The sequence below is a fragment of the Aulonocara stuartgranti genome (genome assembly GCF_965226115.1).
Source record: "Aulonocara stuartgranti genome assembly, chromosome: 6".
In the NCBI taxonomy this organism is placed as follows: domain Eukaryota; kingdom Metazoa; phylum Chordata; class Actinopteri; order Cichliformes; family Cichlidae; genus Aulonocara; species Aulonocara stuartgranti.
In genome coordinates this window covers 6,039,087-6,058,461 of record NC_138944.1, presented here as the reverse complement: position 1 = coordinate 6,058,461, position 19,375 = coordinate 6,039,087, and the positions used below count along the sequence as shown (strand labels likewise).

The window sequence follows — 19,375 nt, the reverse complement described above, 5'->3', positions numbered from 1 at the left end:
TCAACCACAACATAGAAACCACTGAAAGCAGAAGTGAATAATAACATTGATCAATTTCTTACAATAAAATGCTCGTCATTCATTTGGATGTTATTCTGTCCAGTACCGCCCACGCTGTTGCAGATCAGCAGTGTAGCAATGGCACTTCCCAAAGGCAGTGGCCTCCCCAGCAGGGCGAGGCGCTTCATGAAACTACTACAACTGATCCAAACTGCCAAGATCTCAATCTGACTGCACATGCATTGGATGCTTGGTGAAAAACACGATCCGCAAAGGACCTACCCCGTAACCCACTGTGCCCATAGGATTTGTTGCCAATGTTCCAGTGCCAGACTCCACAGTACATCAGTCAGTCAGAGCTATGTCGATGGCATAAGGAAGACTTACACAATATTAGGCACGTAGTTACATAAAAATAAATGTAAAAAGTGAGAGGGCTTTTTTAATCACCGATTAAAGCTAAACACTCATGTTAGCATTCTAAAATACTTGCAGTAACAATATTATTATGCTGATGCTTTTTACACCGGTCTTTGTCACTGTGCAGCAGGCTAGCATGTAAACATTAACAGCCCCTAAACACAAAGCACAGACTAGGCTGATTGGAAAGATTCTTCTAAAAACAAAACAAAAAAAAACAAAACTGAAGAGAATGAAATTTTGACCTGACAATTCACATGTTATTGCATCGTTATAGAAAAGCCCACCTGCAGAGCAAAACAAGGCTTTCCTCTGCAGCCTGACAGTTATTTCAGATTTGTTTAGCCAAAATGCTGGATAGCTGTTAAATTGGATGCACTAACAAGCCACTTGGTTTGCTCACAAGCACAGAGTACGGAAAATAGTGCACTAGTCCTGTTATAAAATGCCATCTCACATCAATCCTCCCCTTCCGCAGCAAGACAGGTTGTCAGTGTGTTGATCTTTTAAACTGACTTCGATTAGATTTATGCCATTTAATCTTATTGAAAATATTACCGCCTTTTCACTACAGCTCCAGAACTAGCTAATATTTGCTAATTAGCACTCACCATTGATTGGACAGTGAAGAGTTTTGCGTCATTCACCTCTCACGGCAGCTTTATTGGCCTATCCAAATCAAAAATAGAGATAGGAAACCAATGGTTAACATCATAGTGGCTACATCCATCTTTCATATGCAATCTATGATTGCACCAAGCATCAGTGTAACCCCCTACTCAATAAAGCAGTTGCCAAAGCAATTCATTTGAGCCCACAAATGGAGGCCTTGAAAAGGAAAGGTCAGGAGTTCATAAAAGACACGGGGATTGATCTTTAGAGAAAAAAATCTATATAAATGTTGGTAAGGCAATGGTTGTAAGGTAGGTGTTGAAATAGGAAAGAAATAAAAGAGAGTGATGCACTGTGCAAGCATTTCTCAATTGACTGAACATCATATCTAAAAGATTCAAGTCCGGTTTCCTATCAGATTTGAGTCTCTATGGAAACTTTCAAGATCTTCCCTTGAGTATTCTCTAAATGTTTGTGAATACAATCCAAGTTCATATTATATTAGGTAAAAAAAAAAAAAAAAAGTAGTCCCAACACCATAGCTGTACTTATTCATTCATATGAAATAAAATTAAAGAAAGGAAGCTCAAGGTCTTCAACTCCCATCTTAATAGCTTCAGTGGTCTTACAACAATGAATGTTAAGACATTAAGACAGGGTGTGTGAAGTAAGAAATAAGCTAAAGTAGTGCCGTGTTCATAGTTGCACTTACTCTTTAATACACAAAGAATAAGGTCTCATGGTGTTAAACTTACTTCTAAATAGTTTTAGTGAGCATACAGGGAAGAATAAACAGAGAATAAAGGTTGGAATGAAAAACACATCATACTGCTTTTATGAAATATGAAGGTGTGATGAATAAGGCACACTAGCCTTGCAACATGACATAAATCTTCCACAGTGCGCTCCTTGGCCTGGAAAGTACTGAATATAATATTGAAATGGTTTGACACAGCAGAGAAAAGTGCTTTTTTCCTTTTATTGTATAGCCATCGCTTCAGCTATGAAGACAAATTATTAGGTCCAGTCAAGCACTTCTACTGTTATTGTAACTGGGTACGAGGGGGTGACGGTTCTTTGAATATTAGGAATTTTACATGTCTTCTTTATGGTGCATTCTTTCAGCATCCTTTCTTGTCAGATTCTTTCAGATTCCTTTGTCTCTCTCCCAGCGTTGGGAAGTGTTAACAGGCTCAAGGTAATGAAAGGCAGTAGCTAAAAAAACACTTGACAATGCTGAATTGCATGTTACAATTAGAAACATATTAAAAACAGTGGGAGATGGAAAGGCAAGGCCAATATGAGTCTTGAATGTGAAGGAATATACTACAGGCTTCTGTGTATTTAAGCTTAAATAAAGGGCTGTCACAATAAAGTGTCATTTACTGTGGAGGAAGAATAGCTTTTATGGAAGAGTATGAAAGGCTTCTTGCCCTATTGATTTTGTGTGATGTAGTATTTTGCTATAACCTACATCTGGTTCACTTATTTGACTATTATGCCCTTTTCTTGAACAACTCAACAATAGCAGGTGACTACATTTTTTGACAAGTCCTCCAACTTAAATATGGCAATATACAGTTTGTTTATGCTCTCCAGTTATCATTTGTCCAAACATGTCTTAAAAGATTCACTGGGCGATCATTTCTTTGGTTCTTGAAAGCCACAAAAGGATCAGATCAGCCAAAGAGTCACAGACGAAAGGAGACATGGTGATGTGGTAATAACAAATGCAAGGACTTACAGCTTACACCAAAAAAAATAATAATAATTTTTAGGTGTTTTATACTACAGGTGAACTCACACAGCAAGAAAAACTAGGAAAAAAACATTTGCAGGCCAGGGCAAGAGAAAACATTACACAAAGGTTTAAGGTAGCTTATTATTTAGACCAAGATACCAGACACCAAGGCCATTAAAACAAAAATGGAAAATACCAAAATATTGTGCATACAGATGTGCTTGATTTTTCTATTATGCTACAGTCACACTAGGAAAAACAGTGACTGGAGACAGCAGCCCAATGAAAATATTTGCCACGGGCCCTGGTCTGTGACCACTCACAGTCTGCTGTCTATCACCAGGTGACCTGCGCAGTCACATTGAGATTGAAAGTGGTTGTTCACAGGTGGAGAGTGTTGCACACTTTAAGAACCAGCTGGTTGTCACACAACTTGCAATTGTTTGCAAAGTGCAAAGAATTTCAATAAAATCCACAGTCCATCCCTGATTTTTTCTAGTTGCCATCAGTCTCGGTCCTATTTTTGCTCTAGTTTGACTGAGCTATTGATTAGTAAAAATATAAAGAAATTATTATTATTAATCTGCTTTTAGGAAGAGGAAGGTGACAAAATTAAAAGAAACAGCAGCACAGTAGCAGTGATGACTTTATTTCCAGTAGATCAACTTACTGCAGGCCTCGTTGTATGATTTCTTTATTTTGTTTTAAGCATTTAAAGTCAGAGGCAGAGAGCCCACATTTTTCCTTTTATAACCACCATTACAGGCCTTTGTGGGGGCGATTACAAATGTTCTATTTCTAACTACTGGACAAACAAAAATGTATTTCATGCTTGAATAAATGAAACTCTACTTAACAAAATTGGTTTAAAAATGCCTGTATTATAATTCTTGTCTTGGCTCAGAACAAAATCTCTGTGGAGGGTTGCCAAAAATTTCCTCCTCTCTTAGAGTATGTTTTCTTTTTTAAGCCAAATCAAGCTTAACAGCATCCCAGCTTGAAGTGGCTTTCTGATGTCACCAAAGAAAAAGTCAGAAAGACCAACCTGCACACAAAAAAAGCAGCTTCCTATTCTTCATAAGGCTACCAACTTAGTGAGGCTTATGATTCCCTGACAGGCCAGAAAGAGTCTCAGAAGAAAGGGAAACGTGTTCAAATCAAAGTGCAAAAGAGAGCAGGAAAGGGAAAATGAAAGTATAATTGTGGTTTGGTCTTTTTTGTATTTGCTTTTTTTTTAACCAAATAAACATCTTCAGAAAAACCGCTCCAGCGATGGAATTAAAACAAAACGATGACTCATACAAGAGTGTTTGAAATGCACAGGCAGAAGGTAAATGTTTGCGCGATGCATACAGCAATGTTTAGGTATACTGAGCACCGCACACATTAAACAGACTAGTTTCACAATCCCCCACAAACAACAAGCACTATCTATTATGCTCACTGCAGATTCAGCTAAGTAGGTATTTCTTAATTACACCTCACAGATAACTTCTCTTGTTATTGGGTTCAAACATCAAAAAGGAAAGATACCATCTGTAGACAGAAGCACTGCTTTAATCCACATTTTCTCTCTCCACACATACATGTACACAGGGAGAAAGAGATCAGCCTCTGCTAGCTTTTTCCTCACCTTGAAAATAAGATTAAAATGTTATCGGTTGTACCACCTGCACAGTGCTGCTCTGACTTCACAGATACAACACATCAAGCCTAATCCTGAGTGTAAGATATGTAACACACACAGGTCTGGGCACACAGATCAGCTAAAACGGTGCTTACAGACACTTGTTACCACGGATTGTTACTCTAATGGAGGGGTTTTCTTTGAGAGCACCTCTATATTACATTATTACATTAGAAGCAAGACAAGAGGATACGAAATCCTCAAAAAAAAAATAAAATCTCTGCCAAGGTCCTCGTTGCCACAATAAGTTTGGTGAAAGGATGACACCAAGTGTTCAATTAAGATACTGCAATATTGTTTAAAACCTTAATATCAGGGTTATTTTAAGGCTTTTTTTTTAACTTAAACAGATACGATTAATGAATATTTAAATATGAATGTAGTCATCACTTATGATAAATCGTTTTTCAAAAGAAGCACTTTTCAAGACATTGGTAAAGAAGTCTTTGCATCTTGAAATATCAGATCATCGATCATTGTACAATTTTAAAACTAAGAAAGGATGCATCTACATTAAAACTGTTTCGTTACCGGAGGGAGGGTTCTTAGATCAAATGATTTGGGCCTATATTTATTAACAAGTTTTAAAGAACAACTTGGAACCATTTATTAACTTACTCTGCAGGCAGTAAACTCTTGTATTAAAAATTATCTGCTAAAAATTAATTAAATGGATGTTCTTCTTGATTATGGCAATCGCGACTTTTCTTACTTTATGATGTAATCAAGAGGGCAGCGCTGTTAACACATTCCCTCAACATGAAAGATCCCCGGTACAAGACTGGGAGGAGGCACAAATCCCCGAGAGCAGGCACAAATCCCTGGGAGGGTTGCATCAGGAAGAGCATCCAGCTTAAAACTCAGTGCCAAATCAAATATGTGGCTCCATCTGCTGCAGCAGCTCCTTACAAATAAGAGAGCAGTCATAAGCTTTTTCTTTATGATGTAATTTTCCTCATTAAAAACAAAATCTAAGCACTGATCAATAAACTTACATTTTTTTAATGCAAAGTTGGCATAACGAGAGGTATAGCAAGAAAAGTTGCTGTTGCAGACATTAACTACTGCACCTTAACCAATTTTAGTGTCCTGTGGATATCTGTTTAAATTTGTAGTATTTTGCAAAGTATTTTTAGAGCTAGGCTTACCAGTTTGAATAAATGTTACAGCTGATAAATGTAGGCTCTGATCCATGGCTGACAAGTGCTTGTGTGCTCACAGGCACATTGCAGTTGACACAACACAATAATATGCATATTCACAGTCTTTTACTGACCAAATGTATCAACTGCCCTATCTTTGCACACGGTAAACGACACAACACATTCTTGTTTTTCATCCTTTAGTAACATTAAAACATTTTTATATGTTATTAGATTAACCTTTCTGGAATGCACAGTATTATTCAGGACAATCACTTTAAAAGATAAATATACAAAAAGAAGGCCTGCAAAGCCTCACACAGACTGTATTGCAACACAACATAGCTCTGTAGCATCTTAAAGAAATACACATATTTAAGTTGTCCTTTCATGATGTATGTTGGATCTCTATCAACATGCATCAAGGTGGATCCTCTGGTGGCGTTTGAGATTACATTTCTGGGTAAAGCGTTTGCCACAGGCCAAGCAGCAGTATGGTCTCTCTCCAGTGTGGACGCGACGGTGTGCTTTAAGGTTGCTCAGCTTGGTGAAACTCCGGCCACAGAGCGAACAGCAGAAAGGCCGCTCACCTGTGTGAGTCTGCAGGTGGGCCTTCAAGTTACTGGGGTGGGGGAAGCACTTCCCACACTGCCCACAGCGTAGGAGATGCCTTGGAGCGGCGTGAGACTGAGAGTCTGGATGGGTACCAGGACTGACGTGGTGAGAGTTTGCAGGATGGTGCTGGGACCTGTTGCTGACCCAGGAGTCTCCAGTTCGGTTAAGGGTTGATGTCTGTTTGTCACCCAGGTGAACTCGCTGGATTGAGGATACAGCAGGAGATGCTTTGGATGTGGAGGGAATTCTTTGAAGGTTATTTAAGTTTACAACTTGAGAGGGAGCTATAGACAGTGCCGCAGCGGTACTGTTCGAGAGAGTGTGAGACGGCTTTTTCATCGGTCGGTGGAGATGCTGTAAAGCGGCTTGCAATCTGAAACCTGAACCGGCTTTGGAATGTAGCTTCATAACCTCTTGCACAGCAGCTTTTTGAGAAATGTGGTTTAGTCTGTGTGCTTCTGAACTCACCTTGTGCTGCTTTACTGAACATGAAAAAGAGGACATACCTGAGTTTGTTATTTTCTTTTCTATATGCTCACCTTCCTCACATCCATCAGAATCAAGAATGACTTCCTTCTTGATAGTCAGGCCTAAAACATCACTGTTTTTTAGTCTTGCCTTAGGGGACCCTGAGGATGAAATTTTATCTCTGCCTGGGGTAACCTGAATGTCCGCTCTGACAGAATCAGACAGCTCATGTTCTCCTTTAGTTTTGACTGGATCACGTTCCGTTTCAGCTCCAAGTCTGGGATTCTGCAACAACTCAGCGCCTGTGACAGTCAAGCCAGCCCAACTGGTATCTATTTCCAAAGATGAAACACGCGGTCGATCTGTAGACGGGTGTTTTTCTTGCCTGTCTTCAGGAAAGCCATAACCCGAAGCTATCTGTGGGTCTTTCTTCATGACATTTCTCAATAATTCCTCACTGTTTTCTTCAGTCTGTTTGGGTTGTACCTGAACTGTTCCACTCTCGTTGTCTGATCCAGGTCCCTCTTCATCTAGAAAATAAGGATTTTTCTTTTAAATTAAGGAAATAAAAATTAATTAATTAAAAAATGCAACAATGTTATTGTTTCTTTCGGGCCTGAATCCCTTTTAGGTGCACTGAGGTAAAGTGGACAACAAAAATTCTATCTTCATTTTGGAGATAGGGACCAGTCACTTTAATGTCATCTGCTAAATTTGAAAAGCCATTTTATTCTAATTTACTTTACTGAATTTATTATACTAACGTGTTGTATTATATCCTACTATTTGCATTATATTCTATTGTACTTTATTAAGATTTTTACCTTATATTGGCTACTTTGTTTTATCATATTAGGCTTATTGAAGAAAAAAACCTAATCTTTTGTGTTCTAGGTTGTGTTTAATGTTTTGCATGGTGAAATAAAGGAATTTCCCAACTTTTCAGATGTTTAAAGTCTATTTGAGCGTATATTAGCATGCACATCATTGTAGGTACCATTAATGCTGGAAAAACACCAACTGCAATCCAGGCGACACCTTTCTGAGAAAATGTCTTGCTTAATTCAACATTCTTCATGTAAAAGAGTCTGAATGTTAAAGTGGCCTACCTGCAACACAAACCTGTCATGTACTGGGGTGGGGAGTTTGAACAACAACAAAGGATGTGGAAATTGCCTAGTGGTCACTGTTTGTCTGGCAATTAATTTTCCCCAGGAGCCACAGAGATAACAAAAAAAAATTATATAAATTTATTAATGTTGAGCAGAACTGAGTTGAGGTTAACAAGTCAAGCTCTCCTAAAGCAAAGAATAAATTATAAAACAATGTGTCAACCATAACACCTGCTTGAGGGGATAGGGAGCTATATCACGGCACACGGTAGGGTCGAGAGGGTATGTGTTTGTGCAATAAATAATGCTTAATGTTCCTTTACTATGGACAGACTGAAAGAAAGATAAGATCCTAACAATACGTACCACTACAGTTCCACCCTCCCATATGCACAGAGGAGCAAGATGGCTGACTAACTTCTTCCTCCTTCGTAGCAACAGCTGATCTCACATCCTTTTCTTCTGCTGCCTGAAGACATACAGTGCATGAAATACTGTGAATATCTACTGGTTCCATTTCACCAATTTTTAGAGCCATTATCGATACTGTTGTTTTTTTATACAACATTACAGCTCTTATAGCACTTGAAATGTGTCCAGAAGCACCCAATAAAATGCAGATACATAAAGAAGATGATGATTATTTAATGTCAGTACAACATAACTTTGCTCTGGTAGTCATTTAATCTGGCTCACCTCTGGCTCCCTTTCAGGGCTCTGTGCAGCTGTAGCACTGTCTGCCTCTGGTAGCGACTCTGATGTGTCTTCTAGTCTGCAGCTTGCTGTCCATCTTTCAAAAGAGTCACTCTCTGTCTTCACACTAACTTGTTCTTTAAAAAAAAAAAAAAAAACAGAAACACAACAGTGTTTACAATATTTAGGGCATCCCATGACCTATATAAAATTCATTTTACATCTGTTTCTTCTTACCTTCCTGATGGTTTTTAGGCCTTTTTTCTGCAGTGTCAGTGGACAGTTCCACACCATGCCTTGCACAGTGCACGCCCCTTCCAGTCTTTCCTCCTTCTTTCCCTGCTTGATCCTTGAATTTGCTCTCAATCCACTGCAGCTGCATCCTCAGGGACTCTATCTCCTGGCTCCTGCGCTTCACCTCCACCAAAAACACATCTTCCACCAACCTGGTCACCTCAAACATGGCTGTCTTCACTACAGCCTCCATCACATCTGAAAGCTGGGTCTGAAAGGTGACTATGAGGGTGTCCAGGTCCGACATGGTGCACTCTATCAGCCTCCCTTGTCTTAGCTGTTACTCACGGGGCTTATGTGCTTTAGTGAATGAATGCAAAGGAGAATGACGTTTGATGTTTTATTAAATGGTGTATTGTGAAAATCCTGCTACATGTTGTAAGCTGAAGGCCATAACCGCAGAGTAATTTCTATTCAACAATACACCAATTTTCCGCTGTCGGTATTCCTCGTGAGGAGGGATAAGCTTTTATTAATAACATTATTAATGGTAAAAAGCAGCCTAACGCGATGTTTACTGATATGAGACGTCGATTTGAACTGTCAGCTAGCCAGCTAATATTTAGCTGTAGCATTCGTGTGATATCGTGTCCGGTACGAGTGCTACAGACACTTGTAAACGGGAGTGAAATCTTAATTGTCGAGATGTTTCACGCGTGGGTTTTTGCTTTCGATTGTAACAGCTGTTAAAGGAATTAAATTGCGTTGAACGGAGCTAGCTACTCATCACTCGCCTGTGGTCCTTGTTTTTGCTCGTGGCGTCACGCACAACGCAGTACGGTGGCCTCGACTGGAGACGAGTAAAAAACGAAACGCGTTTTACTAAAGTGAAACCATCAGGCTGCACCTGGCAGTCAGTTTTAACTTGCGATTTGCGGACATTTTTTTTTTCATATTTTCTTTCCGGCCGACTGGACAGCGTTGTGAAGAAGATTGTAAATTTTGGACTTTTCATACTACATGAAAGTAATTAAGTATTAGATAATTAAATGACAGAAAATCTCCTATTTTTTTACTGTCTACTACAGAATTCATGGGCAGTTAGAACTAACAGAACTTATTCTTTTGCACATTATTTCTTTCTTTTACTAAAAAACTATTAGTTTTGTCGTAGTTTTTCTATCATGTAGAAAAACTAAGTTTTCTTCCACTTTTTTTTTTATCTTGAGAATTAAATATGTAGCTAAACTTCTTTACACAAACAGAAGAGGCAGTGGTTTTTCCCTGAGTCCAGACCTTAAATTAAATCTACTTCACTGAGTTTACAGTTCTGTCTCATATCCCCACAACAAACCTTTGAGCCTCAGAAAATTAACTTCCAGCATTCTTGTGAGGATAGTATGCACCAATTTTTACCACCACAAGGTGGTGGAAATGTCTTTAAGGAAAATGCTAGTGTACATAATACTAATAATAATATTACTTCTTTTAACAGCAAAATAAAAACATTAGGTAAACAAATGAAATCGTAACTATAAAATGAATCAAAGTAATTTGATTGTACTCTTTCTATTCCTTTAAAAAAATATTTAAATGTATCGGGCCCTAGATTTCATTAGGCAATAAACAGACAACATGACTTTTAAACTATAAAAACAGTGCCTCTGAATTTGTTTTGAGAACACAGGCTCCTAATAGACATGGGACCAAGACTATTCAGCTGCTGTCTAGATCACAGTGCTGTTTGGTGTGTGTGGTAGGGATGGTTACATTTACCATAAAAGATTCATCAGTTGTATGAATTCATATTTTATGAGCAAACAAAACTGACTGTTGAAGAAAAAAGCCCCTGTTAAAAAAGTATTATTCTGACATCTCTGCTTCTTTTTTGCGCTTCATGAAGGCAACAAATGTGTGTATTTTAAATATTGGGCAGAACATCTTCTTTGAGTCTGTATCTATCAGCTGTCAATTGTTTTATTTGTATGGCTCTTTATTATATACAAACATTTACAAAAAAATCTTATTTTGTCATAAAGGATTCTCTTTAGTAGCTAACTGGAATATGTTCACCCACACAGACCTGGACCAGTACGCCTCATCTGTACTGGATTACATCTCCAAGACCACAGACAGTGTCACCACCCAGAAACGGATCACCATGTACCCCAACCAGAAGCCTTGGATGAACCGGGATGTTCGTCTCCTCCTGAAGGCCCGCAACACCGCCTTAAGGTCAGGAGATGCACACGCCTACAGTACAGCCAGGGCTAATCTAAAGAAGGGCATCAAAAAAGCCAAACACCATTACAAAAAGAAGGTAGAAGAACACTTCTCCAACTCCAACCCCCGACGCATGTGGCAAGGACTCCAGACCATCACAGACTACAGGACCACCAAACCCTCCCCCGCATCCTCTGATGTCTCCTTCCTCAACGAGCTCAACAACTTTTATGCTCGTTTTGAGCGAGGGAACCCCACAACCACAACCAAAGCAGACGTGACGCCAGACCACCAACCTCTGACTCTCTCCCCCACCGATGTAGGAGCGGTGCTGAGCAGGATCAATGTCCACAAGGCTGCAGGTCCTGATGGCATCCCCGGGCGTGTTCTCAGAGCGTGTTCTGGGGAGCTTGCAGGAGTGCTGACAGACATATTCAACCTGTCCTTGGCCCACGCTGTGGTACCGGCCTGCTTCAAATCCACCTCCATCGTCCCGATACCCAAAAACTCCAACCCATCTTGCCTCAATGACTACTGCCCAGTAGCACTCACTCCCATCATCACTAAGTGCTTAGAGCAGCTGGTCCTAGCACACTTCAAATCCTGTCTCCCCCCCACCCTGGACCCCCACCAATTCGCATACCGCCAGAACAGGAGCACAGAGGATGCAGTCTCCATCGCATTGCACTCTGTCCTCGCACACCTGGACAACAACAACACCTACGCCAGAGTGCTGTTTATAGACTTCAGTTCAGCGTTCAATACAGTCCACCCCTCGCAACGCATCAGGAAACTGACAGACCTGGGCATCAGTTCCCTCATCTGCAAATGGTTACTGGACTTCCTGACCAACCGCCCCCAACATGTCCGGCTGGATAACCGCTGCTCATCTACCATCACAATGAACACCGGTGTACCACAAGGCTGTGTGATGAGCCCTTTCCTCTACTCCCTCTTCACCCACGACTGCAGACCTACTGATGGTTCCAACACCATCATTAAGTTTGCAGATGACACCACGGTGATTGGCCTTATCAGTGACAACGATGAGGCCGCCTACAGGGAGGAGGTGGATCGTCTGGCTGAGTGGTGCGACACAAACAACCTGCTGCTTAACACCGAGAAGACCAAGGAGCTCATCGTGGACTACAGGAGGAATGCTGACCCACATCCACCCATCCACATTAAGGGGACGGCTGTGGAGCGTGTGAGCAGCTTCAAGTTCCTGGGAGTCCACATCTCCGAGGATCTCACCTGGACGACCAACTGCTCCAAGGTTGTCAAGAAGGCTCACCAGCGCCTCTTCTTCTTGAGGACTCTGAGGAAGAACCACCTGTCCTCAGACATCCTGGTGAACTTCTATCGTTGCACCATCGAGAGCATCCTGACCAACTGTATAACAGTCTGGTACAGGAACTGCTCTGCCTCGGACCGGAAGGCGTTACAGAGGGTCGTGAAAACTGCCCAGCGCATCGCCGGAGCACCACTTCCTGCCATAAAAGACATCTACAGGAAGCGGTGTCTAAAAAGGGCTGGGAAAATCATCAGAGACCCCAGTCACCCATCACATGGACTCTTCACCCTCCTGCCCTCTGGGAGGCGCCACAGGAGCCTCTGGACTAAGACCACCAGGTACCGGAACAGCTTCTTCCCCACAGCTGTCAGACTCCTGAACTCTGCCTCCTGACATCTGACCCACGTTAACACATGGACTGAACATACACACACCCACAATGGACAACTGTACCCTCAAACACACAATAATAACATGGACTGAACCACCACTCACAACCACTAGCACTTTATATAGCCTCTGTAGAAACTATCTACATCCTCACTTATCTTAACTGCACTACTGTATAGCTCTGTGTAAATAATCATTCTGTACATTCGATCATTTTTAATCCTACAACTGTTTACAACTTGCATAGTTCCCATTTCTGTATAACTGTATATCTCAGATTTCTGTAAAGTTATTTATTTCATATTCTGTATAGTTTTTCATATTTATATCCTGTTCATAGCCTGTACATAGCTTGTACTCACTACAGCCTGTACATACTTATAATTATAGAATATTCACAACATACTTCATACCGTGTACATTATAACATACCATAATAGACCCATTTCTGTAATATACTCACATATCTATATTATTGCTAATATATATTGTAATATATCTATATCACTAAAGCACTTCTGGATGGATGCAAACTGCATTTCGTTGCCCTGTACCTGTGCATGTGCAATGACAATAAAGTTGAATTCTAATTCTAATTCTAATTTAGACAAAAGTTAAAAAACACACACACACACAGTTGTTGCATCTTGTGTTTTTCCTGAGTCAACCTTTTCTCTTTACTCTTGTAAATCTAGAAGCTCTTATTGACTTTTCCAATCAATACCAGATCTTACAACATCAAATAAAGCATTTGAAGAAGCTGAGGTCAGACTTATGCTAGGCTCAGTCTACAAACTACAGATGTTTATATAATTTCTTGCTCCACACAGATGGTGAATTGACCAAGAAACACAACAAAGTACACAGATATCCATCCATCTCTTCGACTTAGCCTTTCCTGGGTCGAGCGGGGGGGCCCTATCCCAGCTGTCTAAAGGCAAGAGGCAGGGTACACCCTGGACAGGTCGCAGGGCTAGCACATAGACCAGTGGTTCTCAAAGTGTGTGGCAGGTGGGGCACAAGTTACCTGGCAGAAAAGTTATGTGGAACTAATGATTAACATCGGGATCACTTTCATGGCGGTACAAAGAAATTCGCAGCAGTTACATAAATAATATGCGCATCCGCTGAAAAGCTGCAGCCGTTTGTGTAAGTTGATAGTCGCAATAAAGAAGTGTACTGAAAACTGCGAATATGTGGTCAGGTCAAACCCAGAATTGGGGCAAAAAAAGACCTGACCGCGTTTGCACTTTTCAGTACACTTCTTTATTGTGGCTGTCAACTTACACATGCAGCTGCAGCTTTTCAGCTACAGCCTACACACATCAACAACAACAGGACCTAGTTCAAGCCGGCAAGACGTGATTGGGGATGCCGCTCAGGTGCGTCCGCCTCCCCCACAGACCATGCCCCACCACAGCTCTGCAGTCAAAAACAGGCTCACTGCAGCCACTAAGTGAATAGTACTAAACTCACACTAAATTATATATACCCTTCATTTCTGTTCACAAGTTTCTGGATTTGTTTGTTTTTTTAATAAAAAGTGTTTTAAGACTAAGACTGAACTGTATTTTTCCATGTTTGGCAATGTTCAAATTCTGTTTAACTGGTTGCTTTTTTGAAGAAGTGTTGCAGAGTAATGAAGTAGTGTAGTGACAAAAGTTACAAATAGTTGTTTGAAATGAAAGTTGTTTGTTTAAAGCAAAAATAACTGAAGGATTCATTGTGCAGCTAGGCTTTTCTTTCTTTCTTGTGTTTAGAGGGGGCGTGTCATGTGGGGAATGATGTAAAATGTTTGAGAACCACTGACATAGACAGCCATTCTGACTCACATTCACGCCATGGGCAATTTAAAGTTTCCAATTAACCTATCTCCACTATCTGCATGCCTTTGGACTATGGAAGGAAGCTAGAGTAGAACCCACGCAAACACATGCAAACTCCACACAGAAAGACCCCTGCTGATGGTGGAATTGAACTAAGTACCTTCTTGGTGGGAGGCAACAGTGAAAATCAAAACATTACTCCATTACTACCTGGGTGACGTCATTAGGAAGTATGTGCCAAGAACTAACTTCAGGAAACAAGAATATAAACAGACGATGGCATCTAAAGCCAGTTTTATTTTCAATCAGCTGAGTAATCACAAAGATATTGTTGGTCAAGTTCTTCAGTTATACTCCAAGGCAGTATATTTTTAATGAGTATAAAATATGCAGCAGTAACTGATTACAAATGAGACTTGTTTAACTGAATGTGATAGACCTTATCTATCCATCACAGGCTCATTAATATAAATATTCACTTAAACCTTCAGATAGCACAAATAATATTAAATAATTTGATACTTCTTCTCCCAAGGAATTATAGATCTGTCATGTGCTTGCGTTGATGGGATTTCAGATGATCCAGGCGTTTGAAGCTGAGACCGCAAACAGTGCAGCAGTATGGTCTTTCCCCTGTGTGGGTACGCTGGTGAACCTTCAATATGTCTGCTCTTGTGAAGCTCTTGTCACACATGGTGCACCGATGAGGTTTTTCCTGTGTGTGAATTCTCTGGTGCAACTTAAGATTCCATAGACGGCTGAACTTATTCCCACATACTGTGCAGCAATATGGCTTGTCCCCTACTTGACCACATTTGTGTGCCTTTAGGTCAGAAAATGAAGGAAAACCTTTACCACAATGGCTGCAGAGGTGAACCCCTTGCCCTAAATGAGTCCTTTGGTGGACTTTAAGGTTACAAGCTTGAGTAAAGGTCTTTCCACACTGGTTGCAGGAGTATGGGGGCACTTGTCCAGTGCCTTTGTGTGTGTGTTTGTGAGCCTTGAGGGAAGCAGAATCCGGAAAGGACATGGAGCACTGGTTACAAGTGTATCTCCTTGCTCCTCTCACTGTTGCCTGAGGTTGCATCTGTTGTCCCACGTTTAAGGTATCGCTGTACGTATCTGAAGGCTCATACATATCCTCAGTGCTGTCTAGAGAAGGGCCAATACGAATACCCTGGCCGCGGAAGCTGAATCTACTACCTGAATCACTGGACACTTGTTCAGGGTACAAGACATTTGTGTCCTGCAGATACCCCTCCTCATTAATTAGTAAACAGCTGAACTCTCCACTTACATCAATGTTAGTCCTAGAGGGGGAACCTGAGGGTGAACCTTCCTGATCCTTTCTATTCCGCTGAGTGCCTGTTTGGTAAGTTTGATGATCAGCTCCTTCTGGTGTTACCACATCCTCATCATAATGGCCCACATAACTCAGATCTTTGCCCAGGTGCGATGGTGAATGTATCCCATCAAAATTACCCATGTCTATCATTCCAGTGTCTCCATATCCAGACTTGTCAATGCCATCTAAGTCTTCCATGCCGTACCTGTTTGGGAACAGAGGTTCAGTCGGTTCACCCGAATGTCCATCATTGTTTGATTCTGTTCTCTGCTCAAATCCAGTTTCCCAATTTACTTGGCACTTTGGGATCTTTTGGTCATTAAAACATTTACTGGGTCCTGGAAGAGCTGACACATCTGCTTCTGAAACACGAGTAGTGAGAAAAAGTTAAAATAGCCTCACTGCATTCAATATACACCATACATTGTGTTGTCTCTATTTGTACAGCACTTGAAAAATTAACGAGAAATTAATTTGTTAAATTTTCTGCATGTACTTGCACAGAGACTTACCATCTAAGCTGATGTGCCACCCTTGCGACTCATCATTTTCTGGTTGGATCTGAAGAGCTTCTTCCTTGAACAGTCCAGTGCCTTGAATACCTGATGACTGGGGAAAAAAAGTGGAAAGGCAACATTAATCCATCAGGTTTTACCTTAGTTGCCTTAAGTAGAACCCTAACTTTGGCAAGCAGATCTAACGTAATGCTTAAGGGTTTTTCAAACAAAAAATAATTAAAATACTTAAAAATATTACATGGATGCTGTGTAATGTGCACAGTCAGTTCCCATACCCCCACAATTTTTAACAATATAAATGATTCAATTTTCATGGTGCATGGCTCACCAAGAGAACATTAGTGAACATGTCTCCCCCTCACCCCCCCCCCCAAAAAAAAAATAAATAAATAAATAAATAAAAATCACATTTCGTCAGTTTACCCATACCACAAATGTTTCCTTGGTTTATCACACTCCCTGCAGTGGCTCTATACCCCATAATATGAGACTAAGTGGCTTAAACACACATTTTATACACTTTTGTTTTGTAAATTTATAAAGCTGTATAATGTAATAAAACTATCATACCTGCGTTGCTTTTGTGGCACTTTGGCGCTCTATTTTTTCCTCTCCTTCCTTCTCATGGCTCAGTGTACATCCATCAGCTCCCTGGGAACTATTTATTTCTTCATGAAGCACAATCTCCTGTTTCAGGCTTTTCTCTGAAAATAATAGAATTTCAAAGATTTAGAAAACAAAATAAGGCAAAGGTCAGTTGACTTATATAATGTCAAGAAGATTGCCTCTGAGCTCTAGCAATCTTCTTTAAGCAGCAAAAAAGGAAACAATTTTTGGTGATTAGTAAAAATCATAATTAACAGTGGGTGATCAGAATCTCTTTATTTTCCCCAGTATGTTTAACTTAGGGTTACAAATCCAAAAGCCAAAAGGAGAAATATGTGAATATGTGGCTATGAACATAGTCAAAAGAAACATGATTATGTTTCTCTTAAAACCCACAAGAAATAGAATTATAGATTTCTTCTTTGGGGGAAGAGATGTAGCAGTATATTACAAAGTTGTACAGACAAAGTTCAAAGTATTTTAAATTAACTTTTTTCCGCATTCTGGTGCTTGATTTGAACTTAAGCACGTTGTCTTGACCATGTCTGCATGCCTAAATGCATGGAGTTGCTGCTATGTGATTGGCTCTATATTATTTGTGTTAATGAACAGCTGAACTGGAGTAACTAATGAAGCAGCCAGAAAGTGTTTATTCATTTGTGATCAAATTCTCCAACCTGGCTTCATAAGTACTAGTTACACAAGTAAGATATGCAGAAGTCAGGCACCACAGTGTGAGTAATGCAGATTAAAGAATATGTAATGCAAGTTTATGCACTGGAAGTACCTTTATTTCCAGGCAAAATTTTAAAACAACCACAAAGTGTTTAAAATGTATTCTGTGTATGCTGCATTTATACAGCTGTGGCCTGAGGTAGTGTAGTCCAACCCCAAATACTTAAATAATCACATTTCTTAAAATATTTGCAATATTTATACACCTAGTTTTGTTTGTAATGGAATTGTTAATGTAATGTTAATTCTAATGAAAGGTTAACTCTTCATTAGCCTTAAGAAAATAAATACAGGTAAAACATGGACGACTAACCCTAGAAAGACCCACCTGAGGTTCTGGGTTGGTTCTCACTGGATATCCCGACTTTTCCACAGTCAATGCATCTCCCTCTCCAGTCTCCCTCTCGTTCTTTGCGACGAGTCTCCGACCACTTCAGTCGTCTCTTTAAGGACTCAACCTGCTCCCGGCACCGCGTTACCTCTTCCAAAAAACTGTCCTCCACCAACCGGGTGATCTCATACATAGCAGCCTTGAACACCGTCTCCATGACGCCAGAAAGCTGTGACTGAAACGTTAGTATAGTCTCCGCCATTATAACTGCGCTGTGGCTTAAAGTCTTTTTAATAAACGGAAAAGGAGGAGAAAAAATGACTGGCAATTCAAAGCCTGTTGTTGTTGACTGGCTACAGCTAAAGTCGGTGTCTCTAAGGTAGATGTGTCCGTTTCTTACACGTGCTTTTTGTGTAGTTAATGATTTATGGATTGTATCGGTTGTCCGAGTTTACAGCTTGGTTGCTTTCATGAACCCTGCTGTTTAAACAAAGTGTCATGCTAACGTTAGCTGCAACTAGCTCGCTCCATTAGTTCTGATTTATGTTTAACGGATTCTGGACACTATTTAATTTGAAAAAAACATAAGCTCGCTTGAGATTTTTGACATAAATGATCGCATTCTTTACATATCGTGTATTTAGAACTCAGGCTTAGTAGAAAAAGTAATTCCGTAGCTTAGCTTTACTCTTGCGTTATGACATTTCTCCCGATTCCGTAAACAACGACACTTCCGGTATCTAAATACGGGTCGTCGATTGGAACAATTTTCATGCTACGGAAGAAAGAAAAGAGAACTGGTTCCAGTGGGGAACGTGCTTAAAGAGCACTAAATGACAAGGGTGGAGAAGTATTGTCATATTAGGATACTGTTCCATAAATAAACAGTTTCACATCCAAATTAAACCTTTTTGTTGCTTCAGTTAAATCCCATTTTGCATCTTAAAGTTCACCTCTTTCACTTATGAGACAGGAAGTGAAACGTGTTTTCTCCGTGTAACGTGTGTGCTTTTTGTGTCATTTTTTAGACAACAAGTAGATTAAAAAGATAACTGTTTTAGCATATGAGCACGTGTTATGTGGGGCACAACCAGCCCATGAAAGGGTTCAGTTTGGCTTGATGAAAGGCAAAATTTGAAAATTGCAGTGCAGTCATTATTACATAATTTTATTAATGTCAAAACGAGCGATAGTAACTACAGAGATGGTTCCTTAAACTAGTCAAAGAGGACATGCAGAGGCTGTGTGTGACAGAAGAGGATGCTACAGATACGATGAGATGGAGTCTAAGTAATGACTTATTTGGAAAATATTCTTTACGATTTTAAAGATCAGTTCATTCACTTTTGGAGGAAGAGGAGTAAGTAAAAGTCGGTAAATCAA

At 40.2% G+C, this 19,375-nt stretch overlaps 1 protein-coding gene across 1 annotated transcript; it reads right to left on the bottom strand.

Moving 5' to 3' along the window:
* Window positions 1-3,405: 3,405 nt before the first annotated feature.
* Window positions 3,406-18,732, bottom strand: LOC309708790 (uncharacterized protein). The gene is made up of 8 exons (XM_082537079.1): window positions 17,990-18,732; window positions 16,891-17,024; window positions 16,315-16,411; window positions 14,999-16,164; window positions 8,728-9,061; window positions 8,494-8,627; window positions 8,164-8,266; window positions 3,406-7,215 (listed from the first exon to the last, which is right to left on the bottom strand). The coding sequence occupies exons 1-8, from the start codon at window positions 18,252-18,254 to the stop codon at window positions 6,014-6,016; spliced, it is 3,435 nt and encodes a 1,144-aa protein (XP_082393205.1). The 5' UTR covers window positions 18,255-18,732; the 3' UTR covers window positions 3,406-6,013.
* Between the last annotated feature and the right edge of the window lie 643 nt (window positions 18,733-19,375).